The 25,477-nt window shown below is 30.1% G+C and overlaps 1 protein-coding gene across 1 annotated transcript in view; it reads right to left on the reverse strand.

Moving 5' to 3' along the window:
• Positions 1 to 25,477, reverse strand: part of LOC111621949 — a 91,092-nt gene that overhangs the window by 35,129 nt on the left and 30,486 nt on the right. Inside the window, exons 3-5 of the mRNA XM_023364209.1 lie at positions 22,322 to 22,395; positions 6,514 to 6,680; positions 6,126 to 6,223 (exon numbers count right to left, since the gene is read on the reverse strand). Coding sequence (XP_023219977.1) covers positions 6,126 to 6,223; positions 6,514 to 6,680; positions 22,322 to 22,395 — 339 coding nt within the window. The remainder of the gene's footprint in view (positions 1 to 6,125; positions 6,224 to 6,513; positions 6,681 to 22,321; positions 22,396 to 25,477) is intronic.

Here is a 25,477-nt window from a genome sequence, read left to right on the forward strand (position 1 = left end):
GATCTACAGTTACATATTTGTATGATTTCATATTATGCACGCAAAGTTGTAAGTTCTTGACAGTTTTTCAGAAGGTGGAATGCTGAGAAATCTTCGGATTGACATAAGCAGCAATGGGTATTTGAAAAGTTTATGTAGGTATTCTTAACAAAGAGAGAATATTTGTTAAGGCGTAGCTGGATTATTAGTCATTTCACATTCAAATCAATTGGTTGCCACATGTATGGCTGAGAAGATGGAATTTCAAATAAGTTGATGTACCAGGGACAATAATTACTATAAGTTTAAAGAGAGCTGACCTTTATTTATAGAATGAGATATGGCAGAGTTTAATAGAAGAGTATGACCGTATTTCCAATCCTGAATGTTATCTTTAAATAATAGTTCTGATATGCCAAATGTGTTCAAAATTTTACATAATTTGTATTACCATAACTGCTTATAATTTACATTTACGTTTTTGCTCTGCTTGATTATTTCTTAATGTAGGAAAGTTATATTATTGTCACTTTTGAATTTGAGGCTATAATAAAATTTAATTATACATTTTAATAGCAGGGGAAATGACCAGATACGATTTGTTTCATGTTGGAGAGCATAACCGGGAATTGTTCTTTCTAGATGGAATAATTTACGTAGGAAATAGATATGAAAAGACTCGAGTTTATATAAATAATCCAGACTCCAGAAAGGGCTTGCATAGTAAATAATAGGGTTGATTATAGAATTGTACAGTTTCATATGGATATTCAAATTAGAGGTTTTTAGGGTTGAGCATAGAAATAGAAGGTTGTCAATAGCCTGCTTTACTTTGATGTTGATTCTTGAGATTTGAGCTTTGAAGGTCACATTCCAATCAAAGACGACACCCAGTTAGTTTACTTCATTAACTGTTTGTAGTAGAATATTATCACAGTATATTTTAGTTTCTTTTTCAGATATTTTGCTATTATTGCAAAAAATAATGATGTTGGTTTTAGCCAGATTTATTACTAAGTGAATTAATTTAAAATAAAGATTTAGCTGGTTAATTTTTCTTTGTAATGAGATTTTGGTGGGTGCTAGTATTACTAAGTCATCTGCAAATAATATGTAATGAAAGATTCTGTTGTTTATTTCAATGCCATCAGTTGAATTATGGAAAAGTTGATCAATGCCGAGCAGATAGAAGTTAAATAAATATGGTGAAAGGGGATCTCCTTGAAAAATACCATGAGTAAGAGTTAGTGAGGGAGAAAGAGTCTTGCCTTGTTTTATCTTTATATTATAACTAGCAGACCCCACCACGCATTGTTGTGGCTCAAAATGTATCTATTATAAATGTATACATGGGAAGTGTATACATTTATAACTGTGGGGAGGAAATTTTTCGAAAAATTTCTTCTTAGTGTACATTCTCTCGACGTACTTTATTAAAACGCAATCAAAAACGCAAAAACCCGCATCTAAAATAATATAATAGAAGCCAAGTTCTTCACGGTAAGCCTGAATTCTGTCCCTCTCCCCCGTGGGGGAATATCGAAAAATTCCTTCTTAGTGTACATTCTGTTGACGTACCCTATTAAAACGCAATCAAAAACACAAAAAATTGCATCTTAAATAGTATAAATAGAAGCAGAGTTCTTTACGGTAAGCTATAATCCTAACCATCTTCCTTCAGTGAGGGAATTTCGACACGTATATTATATAAAAACACGTGTGTATTCGAATGCAGCGTTGTGTCAAAATTTCAAAGGAATAGGTAGGAACAAACGAACATTACATTTTTATTTATATAAATAGATAGATGATGATCCGCTTTAGTTCATCCTCACAGAAAAGCGTAATGCCTCGCAGAAAAGCAAACTTAGGGGGTCATACTCGTAGCGCCATCTGTTGGACATAAAAGCCTTAACCTAGATTATATCTTTTAATTTATATGAATGTTTAACGGAATAATATACAGCCTATGTCCACCCTGAGGTTCCATTCTAAATATTGTGAAAAAATTTTTGAAATTGGATGAGTAGTTTCGGAGATTACCTGCTGCAAAGAAACTTTTACATACATACATACAAACACTACCTCTTTATAATATTAGTATAGATTTGAGAAGAGTTTTTTTATAGTTGAGAATCGGGTACTTGCACCACAGGCTTTTAAATTATTTACTAGTAGTGGTATATAGATTGAATCAAAAGCTTTTTGTATATTGATAAAAGCAGCATATACTTTATGTTTTTTAGTAGACAAAGTTGTATTATCATTAGTAATATGAATATTGCTGATTCAGTTCCCCTATTTTTAGTAAAAGCATATTGAAATTTGTCTTCCAGATTGGTATCTTTAGTCCATTGTTGAAATTTTTTTGCTAGTATTGAGGTGAAGCATTTTCTTAAAGTTGATAGTAAAGCTATTGGCCTATAGTTATTAGGGGAAAGCTGATCACCTTTTTTATAGATCATGGTAAGGATAACTGTATTCCAAGAATTTGGGTAAGAGGTAGCTTTGTACATGGTGTTAAAAAGATTTAACAATTTTAACCTGGCTTTATTTGAAAGCATTTTTAGAAATTTGGTAGGAATATTATAATTTCCTGGAATTGAATTACTTTTTGTTTTCTGTATTACTTTATTCAGTTCACCAATGGTAAATTAATTAATTAATTATAGTTGTAACTGATTTTAATTTGAAGAATTAATTTTTTTACTTTTGTATCATAAATTTATTGTTTTTTATGTATCAAAATGTATGTTAATAAAATAATTATAATGTAACCTGTATACAGTAAAACCTGTGTAAACCAGAACTGCACTGCACAGAACAGGTTTTAGTATTTTTTTTTTCTTTATCTATCTTTAAATTATACTACAAAAATGTCTTAGTTACATTCATTTTTATATTAAAATCATTTTTATTACATATGTAAGAAACATTTTAATCCAAAATAATTTAAAACTGATTTCAATCATTTGATCCTTAAAAGTTCTTGAATGTATTCCCAAGAATTTATGCTAGGTATTCAATACTAAGAGATTTTAGATTTGATCCTTATGAGCTCACAAGATAACTAACAAGCCAATTCAAGAACCAAGAACTCGTGTTTCATTCTCTATCCCAATTCTAATTGCATTATAGTAATGTAGAGACCAAATTATTCTATAATTTGACTTTTCAAGGAATTTTAATACTCAAATTAATCATTTACTTCAATTTCTGTAATTATCAACAATGCTAATCAATTTTTTCTTGAATACTGATACTATTCCATACAAAACAAATTGGCAGTACTGTTACTTTATTCTTATTGTTTTTAACAAATTACATTTGTTGCTTGAACTTGTTCTTGGAAACTCATTCCATTCTTGAAAGTTCTCAATTATTCTGTCCCTGGGTAATTCCAAGGACTAATGTTAATGAAGACCTTGTGTCTGTATGTCTCTTTGTCACATGACCTTTTTATCTCTAAAAAGATTTGAAACTGTTCTTGAAATTGTTTGTCATGCTCTGCAGTGACTGTTATACTAGAGGTAAATTTTATGCATTTGCCTGCAACAAGTGGAATCTTAATCTTCCATTTTATTCAGGTTCTTCATACCAAAAATCTCTTTCATTAAACAGATTTCTAGCATATAGTAAAGGAGGATGCACACATGTGGCGCAACAAGGAAAAGCGGTGTTGCAAACGCATCTTTGCTGCATGGCAGCATAACCTCACAAGTGGCAATTCTCTTACATTTTGGCGCATGTATTTAGTATTGAAGATGGCAAATGATACTGACACTACCGCTATCCACATGTTTACAAGTTTTGTTTTGTATGGCTCACTTTATTTAGCTAGAAGATTTTGTCGAAGATTTTGGATTAGAGATATTTTCTTGGATCAAGAAAGAATTGGTGTACAAAATATGCTTATTCCTAGATTAAGGTCTCTAGATATAGAATACTATTTTGAGTAAGATTCAGTTGATTTGTTCTTTAAATTAAATTATATATTATTATTTGTGTAGAATTTGTGTTAAATTTATTATCCTTTCCTCTTTATTCTGATGTTAGTTATCTTGGTTAACCGTGTTGAACTTTCCGCCATTAAAACACCACGTGATTGTATTTTCTCATGTGACTACCAGACAAACTGTTATTGGCTGATAGAAATGCATATTGGCAGCGGTCACTGCAAAAGATAGAATTCAATCAACTTTTGTGGCACAAGAAAAGCAGCACAAAATCAACTTCTGCGGCGAGAAAAAGTGACGTCATTCTGCTGCTTTTCCTTGTCGCGCCGCATGTGTGTATCCTCCTTAAAGCTTAACATAGAAATTCACTCTCAAAGTAGTATTCATCAAACTTTGCATTAAATTTACAAAATTTATCTCTTATCATCTTATCACCTGTCTCTTATCATATGAGTTACTTTGGAGTAAAAAGTTAAAAAGTTTCATATATGGAAAAGTACATAAACTCAACAAAGTTTGTACAAATGGAGATCAAAAGCCTTGAGCATCTTAATCTAAGTCTCATTGTGCACAACTGACACAAGCTCCACACAAATACCATATAACAATTAATCCAGCTCAGTTCTGCAAAGAAAATCAAATTAAGTTCAAGTATCAAAATATGTAGACTAATCAAGAGTATCAAAATAAAAAATTTAAATTAACAACCTTCTTTAATACAAATTTTCAGTTTTATTAATTTTAGCTGATATTTGGCAACTAAACCTACATGTTTTCAATCTCTTCACTTTTAATCACTATTAAGTTTTTAGTGATTTTTTGTTGTTTATTTTATAATTGAACACTGAATTTTGTGTTTATAAATTCTACTTATCAATATCAATATGCAGATTTTATCATAATATGTAATAATAAACCAGATGAATACAGTAATTTGAAAATGTTTTAGTAGAAATCTTCATTTACTAACAATTACATAATTTTAATTAAATGATTCCATAATTTATATATATTTTAAACTAATTACATAGCATTTAGTATTTAAATAGAAAATCACTATAATTAAGTTTAAAATTAAAATTGAAGACACAGTGAAAGTGAATAAATAGTAACTACTACTTCAACAGACTGTGTCTTCAATTTTAATTTTAAATTCACATAGTTTACAAGTGACTTCACATAAGCTTAGGCCATTACGATGTTAATACACATCTATTTGACATTAAAAAAAATCAGTCTACTGTATAATTAATTATATATATTGTATTGTAGCTGTGTAGTAAAATAAATGGATTAATTGCTGCAAGCATATTCAGATGGCATTGCAAACACCATTGTGCTCATAGGCAGAGTTGATAACCACTTCATTAAATTATGATTAAAATAATCTGTTTAGACTAGTGCACTGACCAGTTATAGTGATCAAGCTATTACTTTTTCATTAAAAAGTTAAGCATAAATGTAGCAAATGTATAAAAAAATAAAAACTCACAAAATAAAATATGAACTTATCTTACATTTATATAAATTTGGTGTGTTTCTAAAAAGTTATTCATGTTTAAAATATAACAGNTTCCTTCCAGCGTTGCAAGATTTGGCTACATTGCGCCAAATGTGGCTACTTTTTTTAGTTTAACGTAAAAAAATATCATTTGGCGCTTTGGCTACTTTTGGGGCTACATATCATTTATAAATATATTAGTTGGATAAAAATGCACTTTAAAATGGTGTTTCGTCGCTTTTTATTAATCAGAGACTCAAATAAACCAAATAATTGCGTTTTATCAAATAAATGAATTTATCTATTTCTAAGTAAAAATTGAAAGTGTCTGTAGAAGTAATTTTTTAAAATATCCTGTTTCGTGATAAAGTTTTAATACTTATTATTATAATCTAGACATGTTAATCCTTAAATATACTTGTATATTGGGCCACAAGTATATATTATATATACTTGTGGCCCAAAACTCCATGACTTCTTCCAATGCGGCCCAGCGTAACGAAAAAGTTGGGCACCCCTGTTTTAAACTAATTACATAGCATTTAGTATTTAAATAGAAAATAAATATATTATTCAAAATTTTTCTAATTAATTAAAATTTTCAAATAAACATAAATTAAAACTAATTACTTTTTTATAAAATCAAATTTTAAAATTTTAAATTATTTATCTTTCGGAAATTCATTTACCTGACTCCAATTATCTGAAAGTCCTAATCCTATTTCATGACTAATTTGATGACCAAATTGAGTGGATTTAAAAGGATTATGGTATATTTTATTATCTCCTGAAATTTTTAAATAAAAAAGTTAAACTAAGGGATAAAAAGTTGGGCTGTTTTATTATGCAATACTATAAATTTATTTGTAAAATAATAGAAATAAACTCAAATATATTATATAAATAAAAGCACTATTAAAAGTATAATTAAACACACTAATTGTAATTTAGATATACATGTGTATATATTTACATACTTTCTTATAATAAAGTGCATTTTCCTTTCTCTTATGATAATAAATATTATTATTACATTAGAAATAAAAAAAATTCTAAAGAAGAAAAAAGAAACATTACCACTTTCCACTGATCCACAACTAACAAGAGAACCTAAGACATAAAATCCTGTTTCTCGAACAAATCGATTTGTATGTTTTAACGCTTGAAATAAAAGATCAAGTAATTCTTGATTAATCCACATTTGGAAACTTGGTCCACATCCATCTATCATTGCTTGTAAACATCTGAAAACAATCATAGTTAATAATTCTTGTTAAATCTATTTATAAAAAAATTGTTAATATTTTAAATATAAGATGTAATTAAAAAAAATGTTAATCCTCAATTAAACTTTATTTTTTATTCTTATTCTTCACTAAATACTGTTTAACAATTTTAATTAATAATAAAATTGCTATACATTTTTAACTTATAAACTAAAAGTATTAAACAAAAATAATTTGCTAGAAAATAATAGAAATAACCTCCATCTGATCTTTACCTCCAGAAGTGTTAATAATTTAGATACAACCATCTTGTTTACTCACAGTACCAACTGGAGACGAGCTATTTCCCCATGATATTCAGCATTCAGCTGGCTATTTAATAGATGCTTAAGTCATCTCCAATTGGTGCCATGAGTAACCAGGTTGGTTTTATCTAAATTATTAAATTAATAACACTGGAGGTGAAGATTGGCTGGAGGTCCAGGTAGTGTAACTGGCAACTCATCCTCATGGTAAACAGAAGTTTCAGGTTCAAGTCCCACTCCAGGCCAGTTCTTTTCTTCCAGAATTTTCTAAATTAAAAATCAATTGATTTATAATTATAAAGTTTATTAAGAGAGTGTGCCAATCTCTAGGCAAAATTACTAAAAGTTTAATTAATAATAGTAGCTATGAGAGTCCAAACAGGATCTTAATCCCTCACTAAATGAGCTTAAGAATGTTTATTATAGAAAGGAATTCATTAAACAGAAACTGTCATGAGGATATAAAATAAATGATGTAAGTCTTGAGCAAGAATTGAACATATGTCAGAACTGGGAGATTGAACCTTACTCTGATGTTCATAAAACTGATAAAATTTGGGAAAAAAATGGGGAAATGAGATAGTTTGAATGAGAAAAAAAAAGTCATGTTATAATCGTTAAAATTCTTGTCTGATAGGATAGAAAACATCATTGTCTAAGATACAGATGAAAATTTCAAAATTTGATCAACATCATTTAGCCAGATTTGGGATGTGGCATTACATTAATATTGAAGATCAACCTTTCTCATGAGCTGTTCTGGTCCTATTTCACCTGGATACAGAAAGTCAGACTGATCAGTAAGAAACAAAGAGTGGTACAAATCAAAGTAAGCTGACAAAGAAATTCAGGCAATACAGAGAAATTGAACCGTAAATTTCCAAGGATCAAGTCTTTGATTAAAACAATTTTTGACCATACAAACAATTCTGGGTCAGTTCAAATCCTTTTTTAATATTCCAACTAGAGATAGATGGTTAAATACAAATTTTATTTGTTAACCATCTAACCATAACAGAATTATTTGTATGGTCAAAAATTGTTTTAATCACAGAGAAATTGAGACATAACTTACCTAACATGCAAATGATATTGAGAATATAATTTTAGTCAAAAGTGGCAACCATTAGGGTTGCCACTGTTGGAAACTGACTTTGTCGGCTGACATGACAACTGGGAGGAAGGTAAATGAGAATACAAACTTTTTTTTTCATGCTTCTTGCACTTGGTATACAATGGATTCAAGTACTTACAAGAGTGCTTGAATCCATTGTATTTAACATTAAATGATGTAACAAGCTGAACAAATATCATCATCATCATCATCAGTTAACCAGTTTTGAATTCATTCATGAAGCAAGGTTTTCTTAGATGTACAATTGTGTGAGTATTTTTTCGAGGAGAAGAAAAATCAGACAAATGTCTAGATTAGTCTCACCATGAAAAATCAGTTTATAAAATTCAAAACAGCAGTTGACTTAATGTGAACAAGTATTTTTACTTAAAATCCTGCAAATCATGTTTGAAAATTTAATAATGTACAGTACTACAGCACAATCTATGAATTGTAACAAAAGCTTTCATAATTATAATGAGAAAGTCATTTTATCATTATAAGTAAGCTTGCTGAATAATAAAAATAATCTTATATAATATTTTTTTCAAATAAATTGCACTATAAACCTATTGTCTGGCGTTGAAAACATATACATTGCACGAACATTTTCAAGATCCTCCGGAGTCCTGCTTCAGGTGAATCTCACTGGTTTGTTGATGGATCACAATCCCAAAGTTAAAAATTTGAATTTCAACTAAATAACAAATCACATCCAACATCTGTTGAAAATCAAACAAATTTAAAACAAATGGAAGGCACTTGAGTGCATGCCTTTGTTGTCATGACTTCTTGTGCATGACATTTTGTTCTATTTTTTCATAATGTAAATGCAAATGTTCCATTTATTTCATATCCCATTTGTTTTAAATTTGTTCACTTTTCAAAGGACGTCGGATTTGATTCATTATTTAGTTGACATTTGAATTTTTAACTTTGGAATTGTGTTCCATCAACAAAACAGCAAGGTTCGTCTGAAGCAGAACTCCAGAGGAGCTTGAAAATGTTCATGCAGTGTGTATGTTTCAGACACAAGACAATAGGTTTAGAGTGTGATTTATTTGTCATCTGGCGTAAAGTGTTCCTTTTCATCTCAAATATTTTTTCAATTAAAATATAATTGTGTTTATATTTTAAACTGTTTTGCAATATTTAAATATTTTTGCTGACCATCAGCCTTGATTTAAAACTGCCCGTGAAGTTCGCCCAATGCTGGCCAGGTGGCATCCCTATCTGCTATGATCTGAATAGCTTAATAAATCATAAATTTTTTTTTTTTTTTAAATTGTGAAAAATTGTTTTTATTGTGGTTATCCAATTACTGAAATTGAAATTGTAATGAAATTACTGATTTTTGGTTATTATTACTTTCTAATGTAAATGATAACTCAAAAGTTGTTTTTTCATTTCTTTTTCAGGAAAAAGTTGAGTTTCAATTTTGGGCTTACTTTTCTAGAATCAAAATTTGATTTATATATATTAACAATTTATGGTAATCTATATTCGTTTTACCCGTTCGTTTGTCTGTTCGCAAGACTGGTAGAAAACTAGAAAATAAAACTTTAGGCGTGTAAATTTTTTTTTAAAATTGTATATACGTATATCATCCTCTCATCTGCATTATATTATCAGAAATTTCTAGAAATAAATTACACAACGTCATCAAAACATAACCCTCATTCGTGACATCATAAATATCGTCGGTGATGACGTATTGCATTCATTAATAATCAAGCGAGTTTAACTTCAAAATTTACCGACATACAAACTTACGAATTTTGTATAAAATATTTACATAAAACGTCGATTTTATAGTTTTAACTCATTAAATATATTAATAGTTTTATTAAATTCTATTTAAAAAATTACCAAAATATTCATATAAATTGATGAAATAATGACTTCAACAGCAAGTATACAAGGTTAAAGGACTAAAGTATAAGTTTGCATTTCTCACTTTACATTAAATTTATACGAATTTAATGAATTTAGAGGAGTGAATCACGTCAGAAATCATTTCACTTGTCAATTTATTCAAATGACAAGTTATGAGACGATTGTTTAATTTTGCATAATATTAAATACATTCAATGGAGTTATACACACATTCAATAAACCAGAAAATTAAATTTCAAATTTAAATTACAATTCTACAATATAATAAAAATTTATACAGGAAAATGGGTTTATAATCTTCAAAAAAAAGGGGGGAAAAATCAAAATTTTTGCAGTATTCAAATTTAATTAACGCGTACGAAACTGTAGATTATATGTAGGGAGTGACGAGATATGTTACATATTAATGTAGATAACGGTTAATTATATAAATTTTTATGTATAAAATAAGATGAAAGGCGTATAGAAACAGTTAAACAAGAGATGGAATCACGTTTGATCTTCAATATCTTGTCACGATTACTTGTGTAGCGAGAGAAACGTCGCACCTGTTCTTATACATTATCCTGTGAGAGAAAATGCATTCTAGTTCCTTTTCTACACGCAAAAGTTAACGAACCATTTGCGAGTCACCTTGGTTTTTCTCTTTAGAAAATAGTGGAAAAAAAAATAAAATAAAATAAAATTTGCAAATAAAAATCAAATATTCAGAATTTCAATTCTATTTTTACTTTTTGTTTATTCTACTTTATATAACCCGCACCTAAAGTCGAAAGAATATAGCCTATGAAAAATGGAATCTTTCTATAGAATTTAGAGATGATTGAATGATGTTTATATATTAGAAAATTTATTTATGTATTTATTTTGTAAAAATCAAGAATATTTTAAAGTTTTATGCTCAAAATTTAATCATTTTACTTACAAATTCGTTGATGTAACTACATAAAAAATGTGTAGAAGTAGAGGTAAATTACTGAAGGAACGTAGACGAGATACGCTTGAATATATGCTGAAATATAACGTAAAAGGCAAAATTTGGAAATAAAGTAAGTGGAAATTAAGTTTAAATAATATAAATTATCAACACGAAAGTCTGAAAAATTGCCTATTTTATATAGTTATGAAGTATTTTTGTATCGAATGCAACGTATTGGAAAGTGTCCTACTCCAAAATAGAATACTGAATTTCATGAAATTTTGTTTAAATTCTAGCCTTAATACCTACTAGATGTTTTAGTTACATCTACCCAGAGCTGGATTTAGAATTGTGGCCTTATTAGGGCCACAAGTCCACTTATAACATATAACATGCCCTAAGATATAATATAACAGGTCACCTCTCTCCACCAAACCATTCATATATTAGACTTGTATCTTTCCCTCACCTCCTTACAGCTATAAGGGCCCTAAACTTTAGACTCATAATGCGAGGCCCTAAGCTGCAGTTTGTTTTAGCTTATTTGCATATTTGTCCCTGCATCACCATTATATTATCGTTCTCAAAATGGAGCAAAGTAACAAAATCTAGGCAACTTGCAACTTTAAAACTGTTAAACTCAACAAAATCTCATATAAAAAATTTTTTTAAGAAAAAAACTGCTTAAAAATTNAAATTTTCTTCTGTGGTTAGCTTTATTTGAACATTTTTTTTCTCTAATACAGTAAAACTTCACTTATGGGCCACCTTCAGCGTATACTATTTCTGGCCACATAAGTAAGGTGGGGTTATGAAAAAATACAGTCTATACTTGATTTAATGAATAATTTTAAAGCAATTTATTATCATTAATTATCTTTACATACCCCAGGACCATAAAAACTGTAATCAATGTCTTCATTTGAAACTGATAGCAATTCTTTTTGTTCTTCACATGAAACTCTACTGTCATCACCAGTGTCACTTGAATCTTTGTTCTTAGATGATGCAAGATGATGCATTGTTTTCTGACCTGTCCATTGCATTGGAAATGGACTTGATTTTGAAAATTTTGGACACTATTTGTTCCAATATTAGTTTCCATGAAGCCACAATCCATTTGCACATCTGAGACAGGGATGGTTTTCTTATCCACCTTGTAGATGTCATATCTTTGGCACTGCACCTCCAATTGCAGTAGAAATGCCACAGGTGAGCCTTAAAAGGATGTTTTTGATGGATATGTCAAGCAGTTGCAGCATTCCAGTCATCCCTCCTGGTATCATAACCACGTCAACTTTTCTCCTCCCTTATCTTCTTTTTTACACTTTCAGTCAGATGACCTCAAAAGCTGTCAACAACCAACATGGACCACCAACATAACAGTGCATCTGGACATAGAAACCACACTGACTTCAGTCAATCCATGTAGAGTTCTTCTGTCATCCAGCCTTGATCTTGAATTTGTACCAATATTTCAGATGGTAGTGTTTTTTTTTTTTTTTTTTGGCAGGGTTTTACGCTTAAAAGTGACATAAGATGGCAGCCTGTTTCTATCAGTAGGGATGCACAGCATTACAGTACAATATTGCTTTTCTGCTCCTATTGTTTGCACCAAAACTTTTTTTTTACCTGCCTGATTGACTATAGTGTCACTTGGCATATCAAAGAAGACAGGAGTTTTGTCAGCATTGCTATTGCCCCCAAGTTGTAACCATGTGTCTTTCTTAAGCTGAGGACATATTTCTGAAATATGAGCAGTTTTTCTTGGTAAGTGTCAGGAAGCCTTTGCATTGTTGAAATTTGATGCTAAATCACAAACTTGTGTCATGCCATGAAATGTCTTGCCCAGTCATAACTTGTTAAATTCACTTTTGATAACATTCAAATTTTGAACAATCCTTTGGGCTTTGAACTGAATCATTTCAACAGACACAGAAAATACATTTGCCTAAATTTCATGGATATATCTCAGATTTGCTTTCAGGTCAGGATATTTTGCTCTCTTTCTGCAAAATGATAGCTGATTTGTGAAGTTTTCTCAAGACCATCCTTTGTTTGAATCCATCATCACACTTTTTTCATCTACATCAAAGTTTCATCCTACTGCTCAAATTCTATTTTCTTGTGCATAGTGCACCACTTGCAATTTAAACTTCACTGTATATTAGGGCCACAAGTAGAAAATTGCAAAGCCAAACATTACAATATCAAGATGACATTTGTAATAACAAAATCTCAACAGAACTATCTAGAAGGATTCTCAATCATTACTTATACCCCTGTGAAATGAATGTTCCATCCTTGTACAGTACAATGTACAACTGTTTATTCATCTGGGAAATATTATTAATTAATTGAGAAACTGGAGTCATGTAATAGGCCTCCTGGAGCACCCAAAAATATTGGTTTCATACCATTCAATAAAAAAATTAAATCACAGCTGTTAATAATTTTCAATTACACATTCAATTAACAGTCAAAATATAAGTTTAATAGCACACCATTTAAATTTAACTTGTGTGTTTCAATTAGTAAAAATTAATGCTAAACATTTAAAAATAACATATGCCCTCCAATTAGAACATATTAACGTTAATGTTAAAATTCATATCAACATTCTAAAATTTGTTTTTGTTTCACCTGAAGAAGACATTCTATACATGTCAAAAGTGCTTGCAAAATATTTATATTTTGTGTTTTACTCATCAAAACCTTATTAATGTAGATGGACAGTACTGTTAAACTTTTATCTGATAAGAATCTGGCATGAAAAATTAATTATTTCTTTCAAACTTTTTATTGTTTGATATGTACACTTTCTTGACCATAAACTTAAATGTTTATGGTCAAGAAACTGTACATACTAAATTCAGTAAGTAGCATTTGGCCCAATTGTTCTTTCTACACAGAGCTCTAAACAATTCCCATTTAATTATAATCACTCTGCATATTAGGGGCAATTCTGATGTTTTATTAATACAATATTTTACCCTTGTGTTTCAATTTATTTAATAGTTCTTTATGTAAACAACACACACACATATAAAACAGAGTAAATTAATAAATATCTTTAAAAATAAGCAGATGCTGCTTAAATTGACCATTCAGACAATCTGATGTTTATGAAATTTCAAGGATCAAAGTTTGACATTTTCAAAGAAGTAAAATATTTGACTTTTTTGAAATATTTTATTTTCTGGTAACATAATATTCTCTTTTAAAAGTACCATTTTTTTTCTATAAGGAGTCTGCTTCTATTTAAACATGTCAGCAAAGCCATTATTTCTTTATGGTATTAGATATTTGTATAAAACTATCATTTCAATCTCTCACAGATATTAATATGAAATTAAAAATAAAATTAACATAATGCAAAATTTGTTCTGAATTCTACATTTTATATATATGTAACCTAGAATGACTAAAAGTGGATTGATTGGACTAATTATGACCCAACAAGGTGCAATGGAATTAACTATACATTGGGGAGACTATCCACATTTTGACAAGATAACTCAATTTTTTTCTCTTATAGAAATATTGCAGAGAAATTTGCATATATTGTCAGGATGATCAGCTAGTGGATGCTTTTCACGTGATAGCTAGGTGTACTAATTTAGAAAAAATTCGAGAAAGTGTTTTTGGTATCTCTATTATTCCGTTTGAGAATGTTTTGGACCTTATTGTGATCTTTTGTACGGAGTGTGATGTACATGTTTGTTTTTGCATATTGGAGTATCTGATTTTGCCCAAAGATGGCATTTGTTTTTGTCCTTTAAAAGTAAGTTCTTGTTTTATCATGTCCCAAGGCATAAAAAGGAAGACTTATTCACCGACTGTGCCGGAGAGAACACCAAGTAGACCTAGGAGTAGTAGTTACAGTCAAAACGAGGAGGTTTTTGAATTTTGACATATCCGAAGGTGTACGTTTATTATTGCGTATGCATGCTGCTCTTAATGGTAAGGTGGAGGATTTTATAAAGCGACTCGACCATCTTACGGAATGGCTTAAGAATGTGGATGAAGCACTTGTTGACTTTGAGGTTAGATTAGTTGATATCAAGGCCAGGATCAGTTCGGATGGACCGAAGCTGGTGAGTTCTTCTCTTATTGATAATATTAGTATGAAAGTGTTGAAAATTGAACGTGAGATGGATTACATGGATAATCAGTGGAGAATTAATAATATAGTTATACATGGTTTGGAGGAAGGAGCTGGAGAATCGGCAATTGATACATTAGAGGCAGTTAAATCTTTTGCTATGAATAAGTTGAATTTGCCTCTGTTGAGATATGTCAATGCTAGGCGAGTTGGTAAGAAATTTGGTGACAGGCCTAGAATAATAATTTGTCAATTTGGTTCTTTTAATGATAAGTTATCTTTTAAAAAATAGTTTTTGAGTCTTGTAATTTGAATGTATTTGTTAATGATGACTTTTCTCAACGATTAAGAGACATTAGGTATAAGTTAAGGATGTTTGGAAAACAGAAGAAATCGGAAGGTGCTCAGAAAATCCGTTTAACTTATGATAAAATATTTATTGATGGAGTGAAATACGAATATGATGAGGATTCGGGTAAAATTATTGTTGTTTCTCATAGCAACCACTGATCCAGGCTATCTCTATAATGGTGTGGAATTGTGCTGGTATTAAAAATAAGCTGAATTTGTTTTGGAAGTATATATCGCAATCTGATTTGATTTTTTTTTTATCTGAAACTTGGTATTCTTCTAAAAGTAATAAAAGTAACTTAGAAATTTTATTGGATTATAATTGTATCATTGGTGATGCTTTTAGAGACGGTTGTAGGGATAGATTTAAGGCTCGATGGTTGATATTTTTAAAAATTTGTTTTTGTTATAAAGTAATTTATAAAGATGATTTTTTGATTTTGATTAATATTATATTCCCTGTGGGTGAATTTTTGCTATGTTTTGTTTATATGCAAGAGCATAGCTGGCAGGAAATTTTTGAGACAAAATAATTTTTATTTCAACAAAGATTCTAATTTATTTATTTTGGGTGACTTTAATGCTCGGATGGGTAAGGGAAATGTGATTCCTTATTACATTGGTGATGCTTATGGTATCAATTCTGCTAAAAGAAGCAGGACATCTAATGATGTTACTGTAAATAGCAGGGGTCAAAAGATGCTTCAATTTTGTGCAGATAAAAATTTATTAATATTAAATGGTAGAATGTCTGGCGATGAAGCTGGTGAATATACATTTGTGTTTAGCTTGGGTTCTTCAGTTATTGATTTTGGTTTAACAACTTTTTGTGCATGGGGTTGTGTTAAATCTTTTTCTGTGGGTGATGATTGTTGTCTTTCGGATCACTTTCCCATGGTATTATATTTGAATAAACCTGTTCAATCTAAGGTAAATAATAAGGGTAGTTTGTATGAAAGAATTTTTTGGAATTGTGAGACTATGAATAGTTTTGTGCTTGATTTGGAGAAATATTTGTTAGACTGTGATTCTGTTTCTTTATCAAATGTTATTAAATTAATTGTCGAGATGGCTAATTCCCATAATATGAATGTTAAACCAAAAGATTATATAAATATTAATAATTGGTTTGATTTAGACTGTCACCTAATGATCCGTAACAGAAATAGAGTTTGGCGAGCTTTTAAGAAAAATGGTTTGGAATTGTATTGTAAATTATTCGTGTTATTTCATGGTTTGGTTAAAAAAATTTGTTTAGCTAAGAAAAAAAAAGTTTTTGTATACTGTTCAGTATTCTGGTATTTTCTGTAAAAATAACAAATGGTTTTGGAATTTATGTAAAATTAGAAATTATAATAGTAGAGTGAACATTTCTTTGGAGGAATGGTTTACTTATTTTTATTTTTTATATGGTTCTTCACTTCCTTATATTGTAGATTTATCTGTCTTCAATGAGTGTTTAAGTTGGTCTGATAAAATTTTGGATGTGGACATTATGGACTCTGAATTAAGCTATGTTTTAAGTAAAATTAAAGTTGGTACTGTGCCTGGGATTGATGGTATACCTTCTGAATTTTGGAGGATGGATTCTGTGTTTCCAATATTGCTTAGAAGTTTTGATAGAATCTTGAGATTTGGGGTGTTCCCAAAAGATTGGAGTAGTGCTATTCTATGTCCAGTTTATAAAAATGACTCTAAGTCGATTCCCAGTAATTATAGAGGAATTTCTCTGCTAAACTGTGTCAAAAATTTTTTGCAATATATTGTATCATAGGTTGGTTACTTGGTTAAATTTAAACGATGTTTTATTTGAGAATCAAGCCGGTTTTCATAAAAAATATTCTACTCTAGACAATGTTTATATTCTGCATACTCTTATTACTAAAACATTAATGAGAAAAAAGGCGAAAAGTATATGCATTCTTCGTTGACTTGTCCTCAGCTTTTGATACCGTAGATAGGAATTTAATGTGGAAAAAACTCTTGAAACATGGTATTAGCTTCAAATTTGTTTCTTTGCTTGCAGAATTGTATAAAGAGTTTAATGTGAAGATTAAATGGGGTCGTCTTTGTTCTAGGTCTTTTTTCACTGCTACTGGAGTTAAGCAGGGCTATGTTTTAAGTCCTGTGTTGTTTAGTGTATATTTAAATGATTTAATTGAACAAATAAGTAACTCTGACTATGAAGGTATCAAGGTGAACGGCATTAGTACCAAAATATTGGCTTATGCAGATGGCATAGTTCTGATTGCCGACTCTGTTAGATGTTTACAAGGATTTATTAATATTTTGGATAAATATTTATTAGAAAATAATATGAGCTTGAATCTTATGAAATCTAAAGTTGTTGTCTTCCATAATGGTGGTAAACTTGCTAAATTGGATAAATGGTGGTTTAGAAATGATGTAATAGGTAGTTTCCCAATATAAATATCTGGGTGTGATATTTAAGTACAATGGAAAATACAAATACCATATTCAAACTGCTACAAAGAATGCCTTTATTAAAACTGATAAAGTTATTCAGATGTGTAGATCGGCTAAATTACGTAATTTAAAAGATTATTTAAGGATTTTTAATTCAATTGTTACATCATCTTTGTTATATGCATCTGAAGTTTGGGGATATCAATGCGACAAGTTGGATCCAGGTTTGGTTAATTTTATAAAAAAGTTATTTGGTTTGTCTCGTTGTATCCCAAGTTACTTGATTTTTATGGAGTGTTCGCTATTACCTTTGTCTTTTACAATATTAAATAAGTGTTTGAATTGGATCTTCAGAACTATTGAATTGGATGAAAAGCAATGGAGTAGAATGTGTTTGTGTTATGTGTTAAATAAGAGGGACTTTTTGTGGTCTAAAACTTTAAGGAAAATTTGTGTTAATAATGGTATTAATTTTGATGAATTATTAAATAATTATTACTGTTGCTCCTCCTTAAAATTAAATTATTTTGATAATTTTATTCTTGATTTAAATTGACGTATTAATGTAATTTTTTATAATGTTTGGTATAAGCATTTAAACAAATATTTTTTCGGCTGTTCGATTTACAATAGCAATTTTTCTTTCAATATTAGCTCTACGGTAATGCAAATCAGATGTAACTCTCTTAATTTTTTACAGAATTATCGCAGAAAAATTTGCAAATATTGTCAGAATGATCAGATAGTGCAGTGGTTCCCAATTAGTTTTTCCTGCGTACCACTTCAAGAAAGAGCTCAAACTCACTTACCCTTATAGCAGAAATTCATATTAATCCACACTAATATTATAAATTTGAAGGTAATTCTGCCTATCTGTATGTTACCTTTTCACATCTAAACCACTGAACAGGTTTTAATAAAATTTGGCACAGAGATAGCTTACATGTTGGACATGGACATAGGCTACATTTTACTGCGAGAAAATTCGATATAATGCAAGCGAAGCTATGGGTAGACAGCTAGTGATAAATAGATAAGTTTTTTTACATTTATTACCTTTAAAATACAATTCTAATAATAATGAAAATAACATAAGGTTATTTAATTTTAATGTGACAAATGTGCATGATTTTCTTTGCACAACTTTGTAAAATCTGGTTGCTTTTTGGTCAGCTTCAGTCTCGAGTCATCTTCGAGTCGAAGTCGGTGATGATGTTTAGTTTTCATGTTTGTCATGGCCGAAAATTCACTCTCACAGAGGTATGTTGTGCAAAATGGTAGTAAATATTTTATTGCCGCTTCGCTGACATGATAATAATGATAATTGTACAATTAACACAGTTTGTGTTAATTGTACAATTTTTGTTTCTTGCATAAGAATTTCATTTAGGTATTGTCACAAACACATTTTTTTGATGAAATTTCGAGAATATTTTTAGTTATAAATAAACAAATTTGTGCATTTGACATCATGTTGTAAATTGCCGAATTTTTGATGGTCCACCCATTATTTTTTTGATTGCTTCATCTCATGCATTTAAATTTTAAATTGACCGATTTTAGATTGCCGCACATACCTCTTCATGCAATTTCACATACCCTCAGGGTATGCGTACCACTAATTGGGAACCATTGAGCTAGTGGATGCTTTTCACATGATAGCTAGGTGTATGAATTTAGAAAAAATTCAAAAAAGTGTTTTTGGTATCTCTATTATTCCGTTTGAGAAGTTTTTGGACCTTATTGGTAATTTAAGCAATTTTGATTTAATTAATTTTGTTCAGAAGATTAAATTAAGTTTTAGGTAATCTTATGTTGACTTATTTTGTTTCAGTGATCTTTTGTACGGAGTGTGACGTACATTTTTGTTTTTGCATAATGGAGTATCTAATTTTGCCCAAAGGTGGCATTTGTTTTTGTCTTTTAAAAGTGCATTCGTGGCTAAGAAGTTTTGGGAGACTATCCATATTTTGACAAGATAACTCAATCTTTTTTTCTCTTATAGGTGGGTGTAATTAATTTTTGTTCATAAAGTTGTTTTTTGTTTGGATAGTTCTCCCCATAATTTTGTTTTTGTTTCTTTTATATTTGGATATTTAGTTTAAATATATTTTTTTGGTATCAATTACAATTTTTGTATAATTTGTTTTATTTATGTATATGTTAATTTTCTCTGTAATAATAAATTATGGTTTGTAATATTTTTTTGGTTTGTAATGTATGTGTAATGATTTTTGTGTTTCCCGCATCATGGGTTCTTAAACCCAGTATGTCTAAATAAATAAAAATAAATAAATAAATAAACTATACATTAATAAAAGTTAGTGAGTTTGTGTCTCTCATGAGGTCCTATAAGGATTTCTTGTTAAAGTCCAATTATACATGAGGTCAAAAATAGTGTTACAGTAGAGCCTCGAAAACTCGGCCTAATGTGGACCAAAGGGTGGCCGAGTTTGTGAAAATGCCGGGTTATCGGAAATGGGGTTAAAAAAACTAAGTATGAGTGTTTCCTCAGAAAATACTGTACTGTATTTGTATGTATTGTTTACTTGAGAATACAATAGAGAATAAACTGTCCAAATACCCTTAAACAAAGGAAAAGTATGACCTTTATGAAGGCATAGAGCCTTTACTACATGAAAATGAAAATTAATGAATACACTGTGTACAGTAATTTACCTGATAAGACAGACCTCAGAAAAATACTTTATGAGGCATAAAGCTGTCTATAATGAAAATTAATTAACTAAGGATTTTTTTTGCCCTGCCAGGGTGTGGCCGAGTTATCCGGAGTGCCGGGTTATCGAGTGCCAAGTTTTCGAGGCTCTACTGTATCAGAAAGTACTGTACATAAAAATTTAAACATGTTTACTTTGGGATAATTTTTGATTACTTTACTCAATGACAGCATGAGTTAACATAAACATTTAAGTCAGGAACAAGACTGTCTATAGGGGAAAAAAATTGGGTATTTTTCCCTAGAGAAAACTTAAAGGTCCATAGTGATTCCGACCCCTATAAAATTAACATTATTTTTACTAACAGAAAATAAAATCTTTAAGGCTACTTTTTATTAATATAGAAGCATTATATCTATTTCATTTGTTCAAAACACAAAGGGATAAAAGGACCTGCTAGGAAGCAAAAGAAGTCTGCTCTATTCCTGGACTCCATACAAGCTCTTGATGGCTCTGGTCAGGAAAGGCAGGTGGCAAGCATGTGAACAGGCACAACTGCTGTTAACATGCTCTGTGCTATTAAAGTTGACCATAAGACTACAACACAAATTGTTGTGGTCAGTATGGTCAACTTTAATGGCTGGAGTTTTTGACTGTGTTTTTGCAAATCAGGGTAAAACTAATTGTCCTTGTTGCTATTAATTCAGACATTAATAATGCAAAGTCATAGATTCTCAGGCATCTACCATAATGGCCAACTGCAGCCATATACAAATGTTGTACTGTAGTCAGTATAAATAGCTTTAATAGCACAAACATGCTTGCTTGCTTGTTTGTTTGTCTGCTTATCCTAACTTAGATGTTTGTTTCTTTACTTGACGACAGCACAAGTTATCAAAAATTGCCTCAGATCAAACGCTGTTTAGATTTTCATGTACTTTCTGATGACACCATTTTTGATCCGATTATCACTACACTTTAATGAGAAACTTCCATAGGATCTCATAATTCAAGTGTTTCCAACCCAAAATTTTGGACATGCATGATTCCCTTGTACATTGTTTGGCCATAGTTAGTCCAATCCGCCTAACTTTAATCATTCCAAAGTTAAGGAACCAATTCACTTTATTTTTAATACCCTGTATCAGCGCTGTCCAACTGGCGGCCCTCCAAATAATTTTTACGGCCCGCGAGTACATTTTACTATGAATAAATTTATGTTACTAAATTATTATTATTAATATTAAAATTATTTTACTACCGTGTTTCCCCGAAAATAAGACAGTGTCTTATATTAATTTTTGCTCTGAAAAATGCGCTAGGTCTTATTTTCAGGGAATGTCTTATTTTTTCCAGGAAGAAGAATTCACATTTATTATTGAACAAAAAAATTCCCAAGTCGAACTTAGACGAGAGTGACGTATATCCGGTGTGTCGAACTGTCGCCTTTTTATAGCGTCAACATCGGACTCGCTGACCAATTAATGCTTACTGAACCGTAGCACTATGCAAATGTCATGTGGTTTATCAACCTTCTTGGCCCCCGAAACGTTTGTGAAGAAAATATGGCCCGAGGGCTATGATAAGTTGGACAGCGCTGCCCTGTACAATAATATTGTTATTTACTAAATTCAAACTCTTATTGCAATACACAATATATAACGTTTAAAATATTTAATTACATTCAAAAAGTACATTTAAAACATTATATTTAACAACTTTTCTAAATAGTGTAGTTATATTTTTTATTAATTTAAATATAAGATTAAATAAAAAATAATTATTAATGTTAAAAGCATTCAAATACACTTTTAGTATAAATTTTTCAATAAATATTTAAATTAAACTGAATTTATACACTTACTTCATACTTGTTTCTAGGCATTTCCAACCTGCTGTGTCATGAAATATCTGGGATGCATCCCGACCTGTTTGTTTCTGAAATTATATATAAGTGAATTTTTAAATTATAAAATTTTACTGTTATGAGAAATAAAGCATATTAAATATTTATTAGCATCTAATCACTCTTTAAAAACATTTAATCTATATACAGTAGATAAAATTACATGTCCTGACAGACTGACTGATTCATCATTGCCCAGAGTAAACCGCTGAACCTAAATAGGTGAAATTTGGTACACAGTTATGAAAATGCACACTAAGAAGGGATTTTTCGAAATTCCCTTCTGCGGGGGAGAGGGAGAGGATTAAGACTTAACCTGAAGAATGGCTTCTATTATACTATTTTAGATGCAGATTTTTGTGTTTTTGACAGCATTTTAATAGAGTATGCCATGAGAATGCACATTAAAAACAGATTTTTGGAAACTCCTCCTGCAGGGGAAAGATAGAGGGTTAAGGATTACCCCAAAGAACTCAGCTTCTACTGTACAATTTTAGGTGCCATTTTTTTAATTTTTGCAGAATATTTTTTAACCCTTCTAAAAATTCTCAACAATATTTAGTGTCCCATCGTACTTAAAGTTGACATGCGAGTGCCTGCGCATAAGTTTACTGTATTTGAAATTTTTGTCTTAATGTTCGATTTTATGTTCAAACTAGCTGTTACCCACAACTTTGCAAGCAAACACCATTTATATTCAGTATTTCAACAACCATAGTAATTGTTATATAACACCTATCGCTGAGAATGATGAGAATTGCTGAGAATCAAATGAACTGTTTTCAATTTGATCAATTTTCTGGAACGTTTACAATTGTTCTATAATCCAACCAATATGCAATAACAAATTCAAATTTAAAACAGTTCAAACATTTGGTTAAAAAATCAAAATATATAAAAATATTTATAACAATGTCTGAAATGTTATCAATTTAATACACCTAAGTACTCAATGAAGACTAAATGTAGTTGAAAACAAAAAATTGCATCTAAAATAGTACAGTAGAAGCTGTTCTTCAGGTTAAGTCTTAATCCTTTCCCTCTCCCCGCAGGGGGAAATTTAGAAAAATCCCTTCTTAGTATGCGTTTTCATGACATACCCTAACTGTGTACTAAATTTCACCTCTTAGGTTCAATTGTTTGCTTTGGATGATGATGAATCACTCAGTCAGTCAGTCAAAACAAGTAATTTTATATATTTAGATTTATATTTATGAATGATTCTGATAGTTCCAGCTTCTGTTTGGAATTAATTAAACCTGAAGAAGAACCCAGAAGGGATTACGGAAACGTTTGTTATTCATCACTTAGTGGTACTACAAACCAGTTAGTGGTTGCAGCAAGCCTTTATCATCATTATTCCGGTGTGGTAAGCAGATATCTACAAATTCTCTAATTAATCTTGGAAGAGGAGGGACCTAATTCTTGCACCCAGTGAAAATGGTAAGATCGACTATAATCTAATAATCTTATCTATCATTACTTTTTGCCTGAGCAACACTGGGCTCATCTGCTAGTATTTGTATAAAAAAAAAAATAAACTTTTGATTTTTAATATGATATAGAATTATACATTTTGAAAATTAATACAGTTTTAAAATCTTAATTTCATCATTTTCATTAATTTTAAAATCTATTAATGTTTAAATATGATTTCATTTAGTTAATAATTAAAAATAAACAATTTTTGTTTAAAAATATTAAAATTTTTTTCTCTAGGTGTTTTCGAATATCAATTTGAGATTTATAGCAATCTACTAAATGGAATTAATGTAATAAAATATAATTTCATTGTACCTATTTATATTCAAAAACACAACAGAATATTCATATTTTTTTTGGACAAAATAGAACCCAACAAACTTTCTATATAGTTTACCTTTAATAAAAACACAACACATTATATGCTGAGATATATTTATTGAAACACAAACATTTTCAGCCTAATGGAACAGGCCATCTTCAGGTGAACTGGCATTTGAACGTATTTCAAAATTGTATTAAATGGAACGTTTGATCATTATAAATTCAAAATTAAAACGAAAAATAATTTAACCAATCAATATACAAAATAAGTATACTAAATAGATTGACGCCATATTAATATAAATAATAAATAGGGCGATATAAAATAAAAACAAAAATAAAAATATAAACAAAATAAACAAACCTAAAGGATTAAATGCACAAAAGGACTAAATTTATAAAAAATATATACATAAAAAACATCACATTATAAAGGGCATATAGGAACTAAGAATTTGTGTTTTAACTTTTCTTTTACAAGGAACTTCCATGCTGATGGTAAACCATCAGCATCCCTTGCATTGAAACAGCCGTCTCCTAATTAACTCTTATACATTTCAATTTTTTCATGTTGCAGCGCCAAAGATGGGGACCTCGACATCTTGAGAATAGATGCTTCATTCCATTTAACTACTGAAGCCTCCGCTTGTGCCATATTTGACAAAACCGTGGTACAATGTCCTTTGCTAATGTCTTATATGTGTTCTTTAAGCCTAATAGCCAAATTTCGTCTTTTGACTCCAATATAGTCCTTCCTAATTCCTAGCTGTTGATTTTCAAAGGGAATTTTATACACGCCCGCTGTTTCTTCTTTCTTAAATTAAGCTTGTCTTTGTCGTTTCTAAGAATACTGTATAAATTAGGACCTCTTTTGTAAATAATTTTGGAGCGTTTTTTATCTGAAACTTGCTTCATGATGTCCTTGAAGTTTTTATTATACGTAAATTTTGTGATCTTAAATTGATCTGTTCCCGTTCTTAGCCTCTTGCCTCTTTCATAACTTTTTACTAGCCCTTCAATTGTACTTCTGCGGAAACCCAAATTTGTAGCTACTTCCTTAATTCTGTTAATCTCTTTACTCCTATCCAATATATTGGAGCAATAAGTAAACGCTCTCCTAATGAGTGCCCGAAATGCTGACATTTTGTATTCATGCGGGTCATTCAAATTAGCTGGTATGTAGAGAGGATTGTGCGTAGGTTTTACGTAAATGCTAGTTGTTATGCAATCTCCTTTTAATTGTATGTCAATATCTAGAAAATGTATTCTTTCGTGACTCTTCTGCTCTAGTTTCAGTTTCAAACCATC

Source organism: Centruroides sculpturatus, unplaced genomic scaffold, assembly GCF_000671375.1.
Source record: "Centruroides sculpturatus isolate CEXI.00-Female unplaced genomic scaffold, Cexi_2.0 scaffold31, whole genome shotgun sequence".
NCBI classification, from domain to species: Eukaryota; Metazoa; Arthropoda; class Arachnida; order Scorpiones; family Buthidae; genus Centruroides; species Centruroides sculpturatus.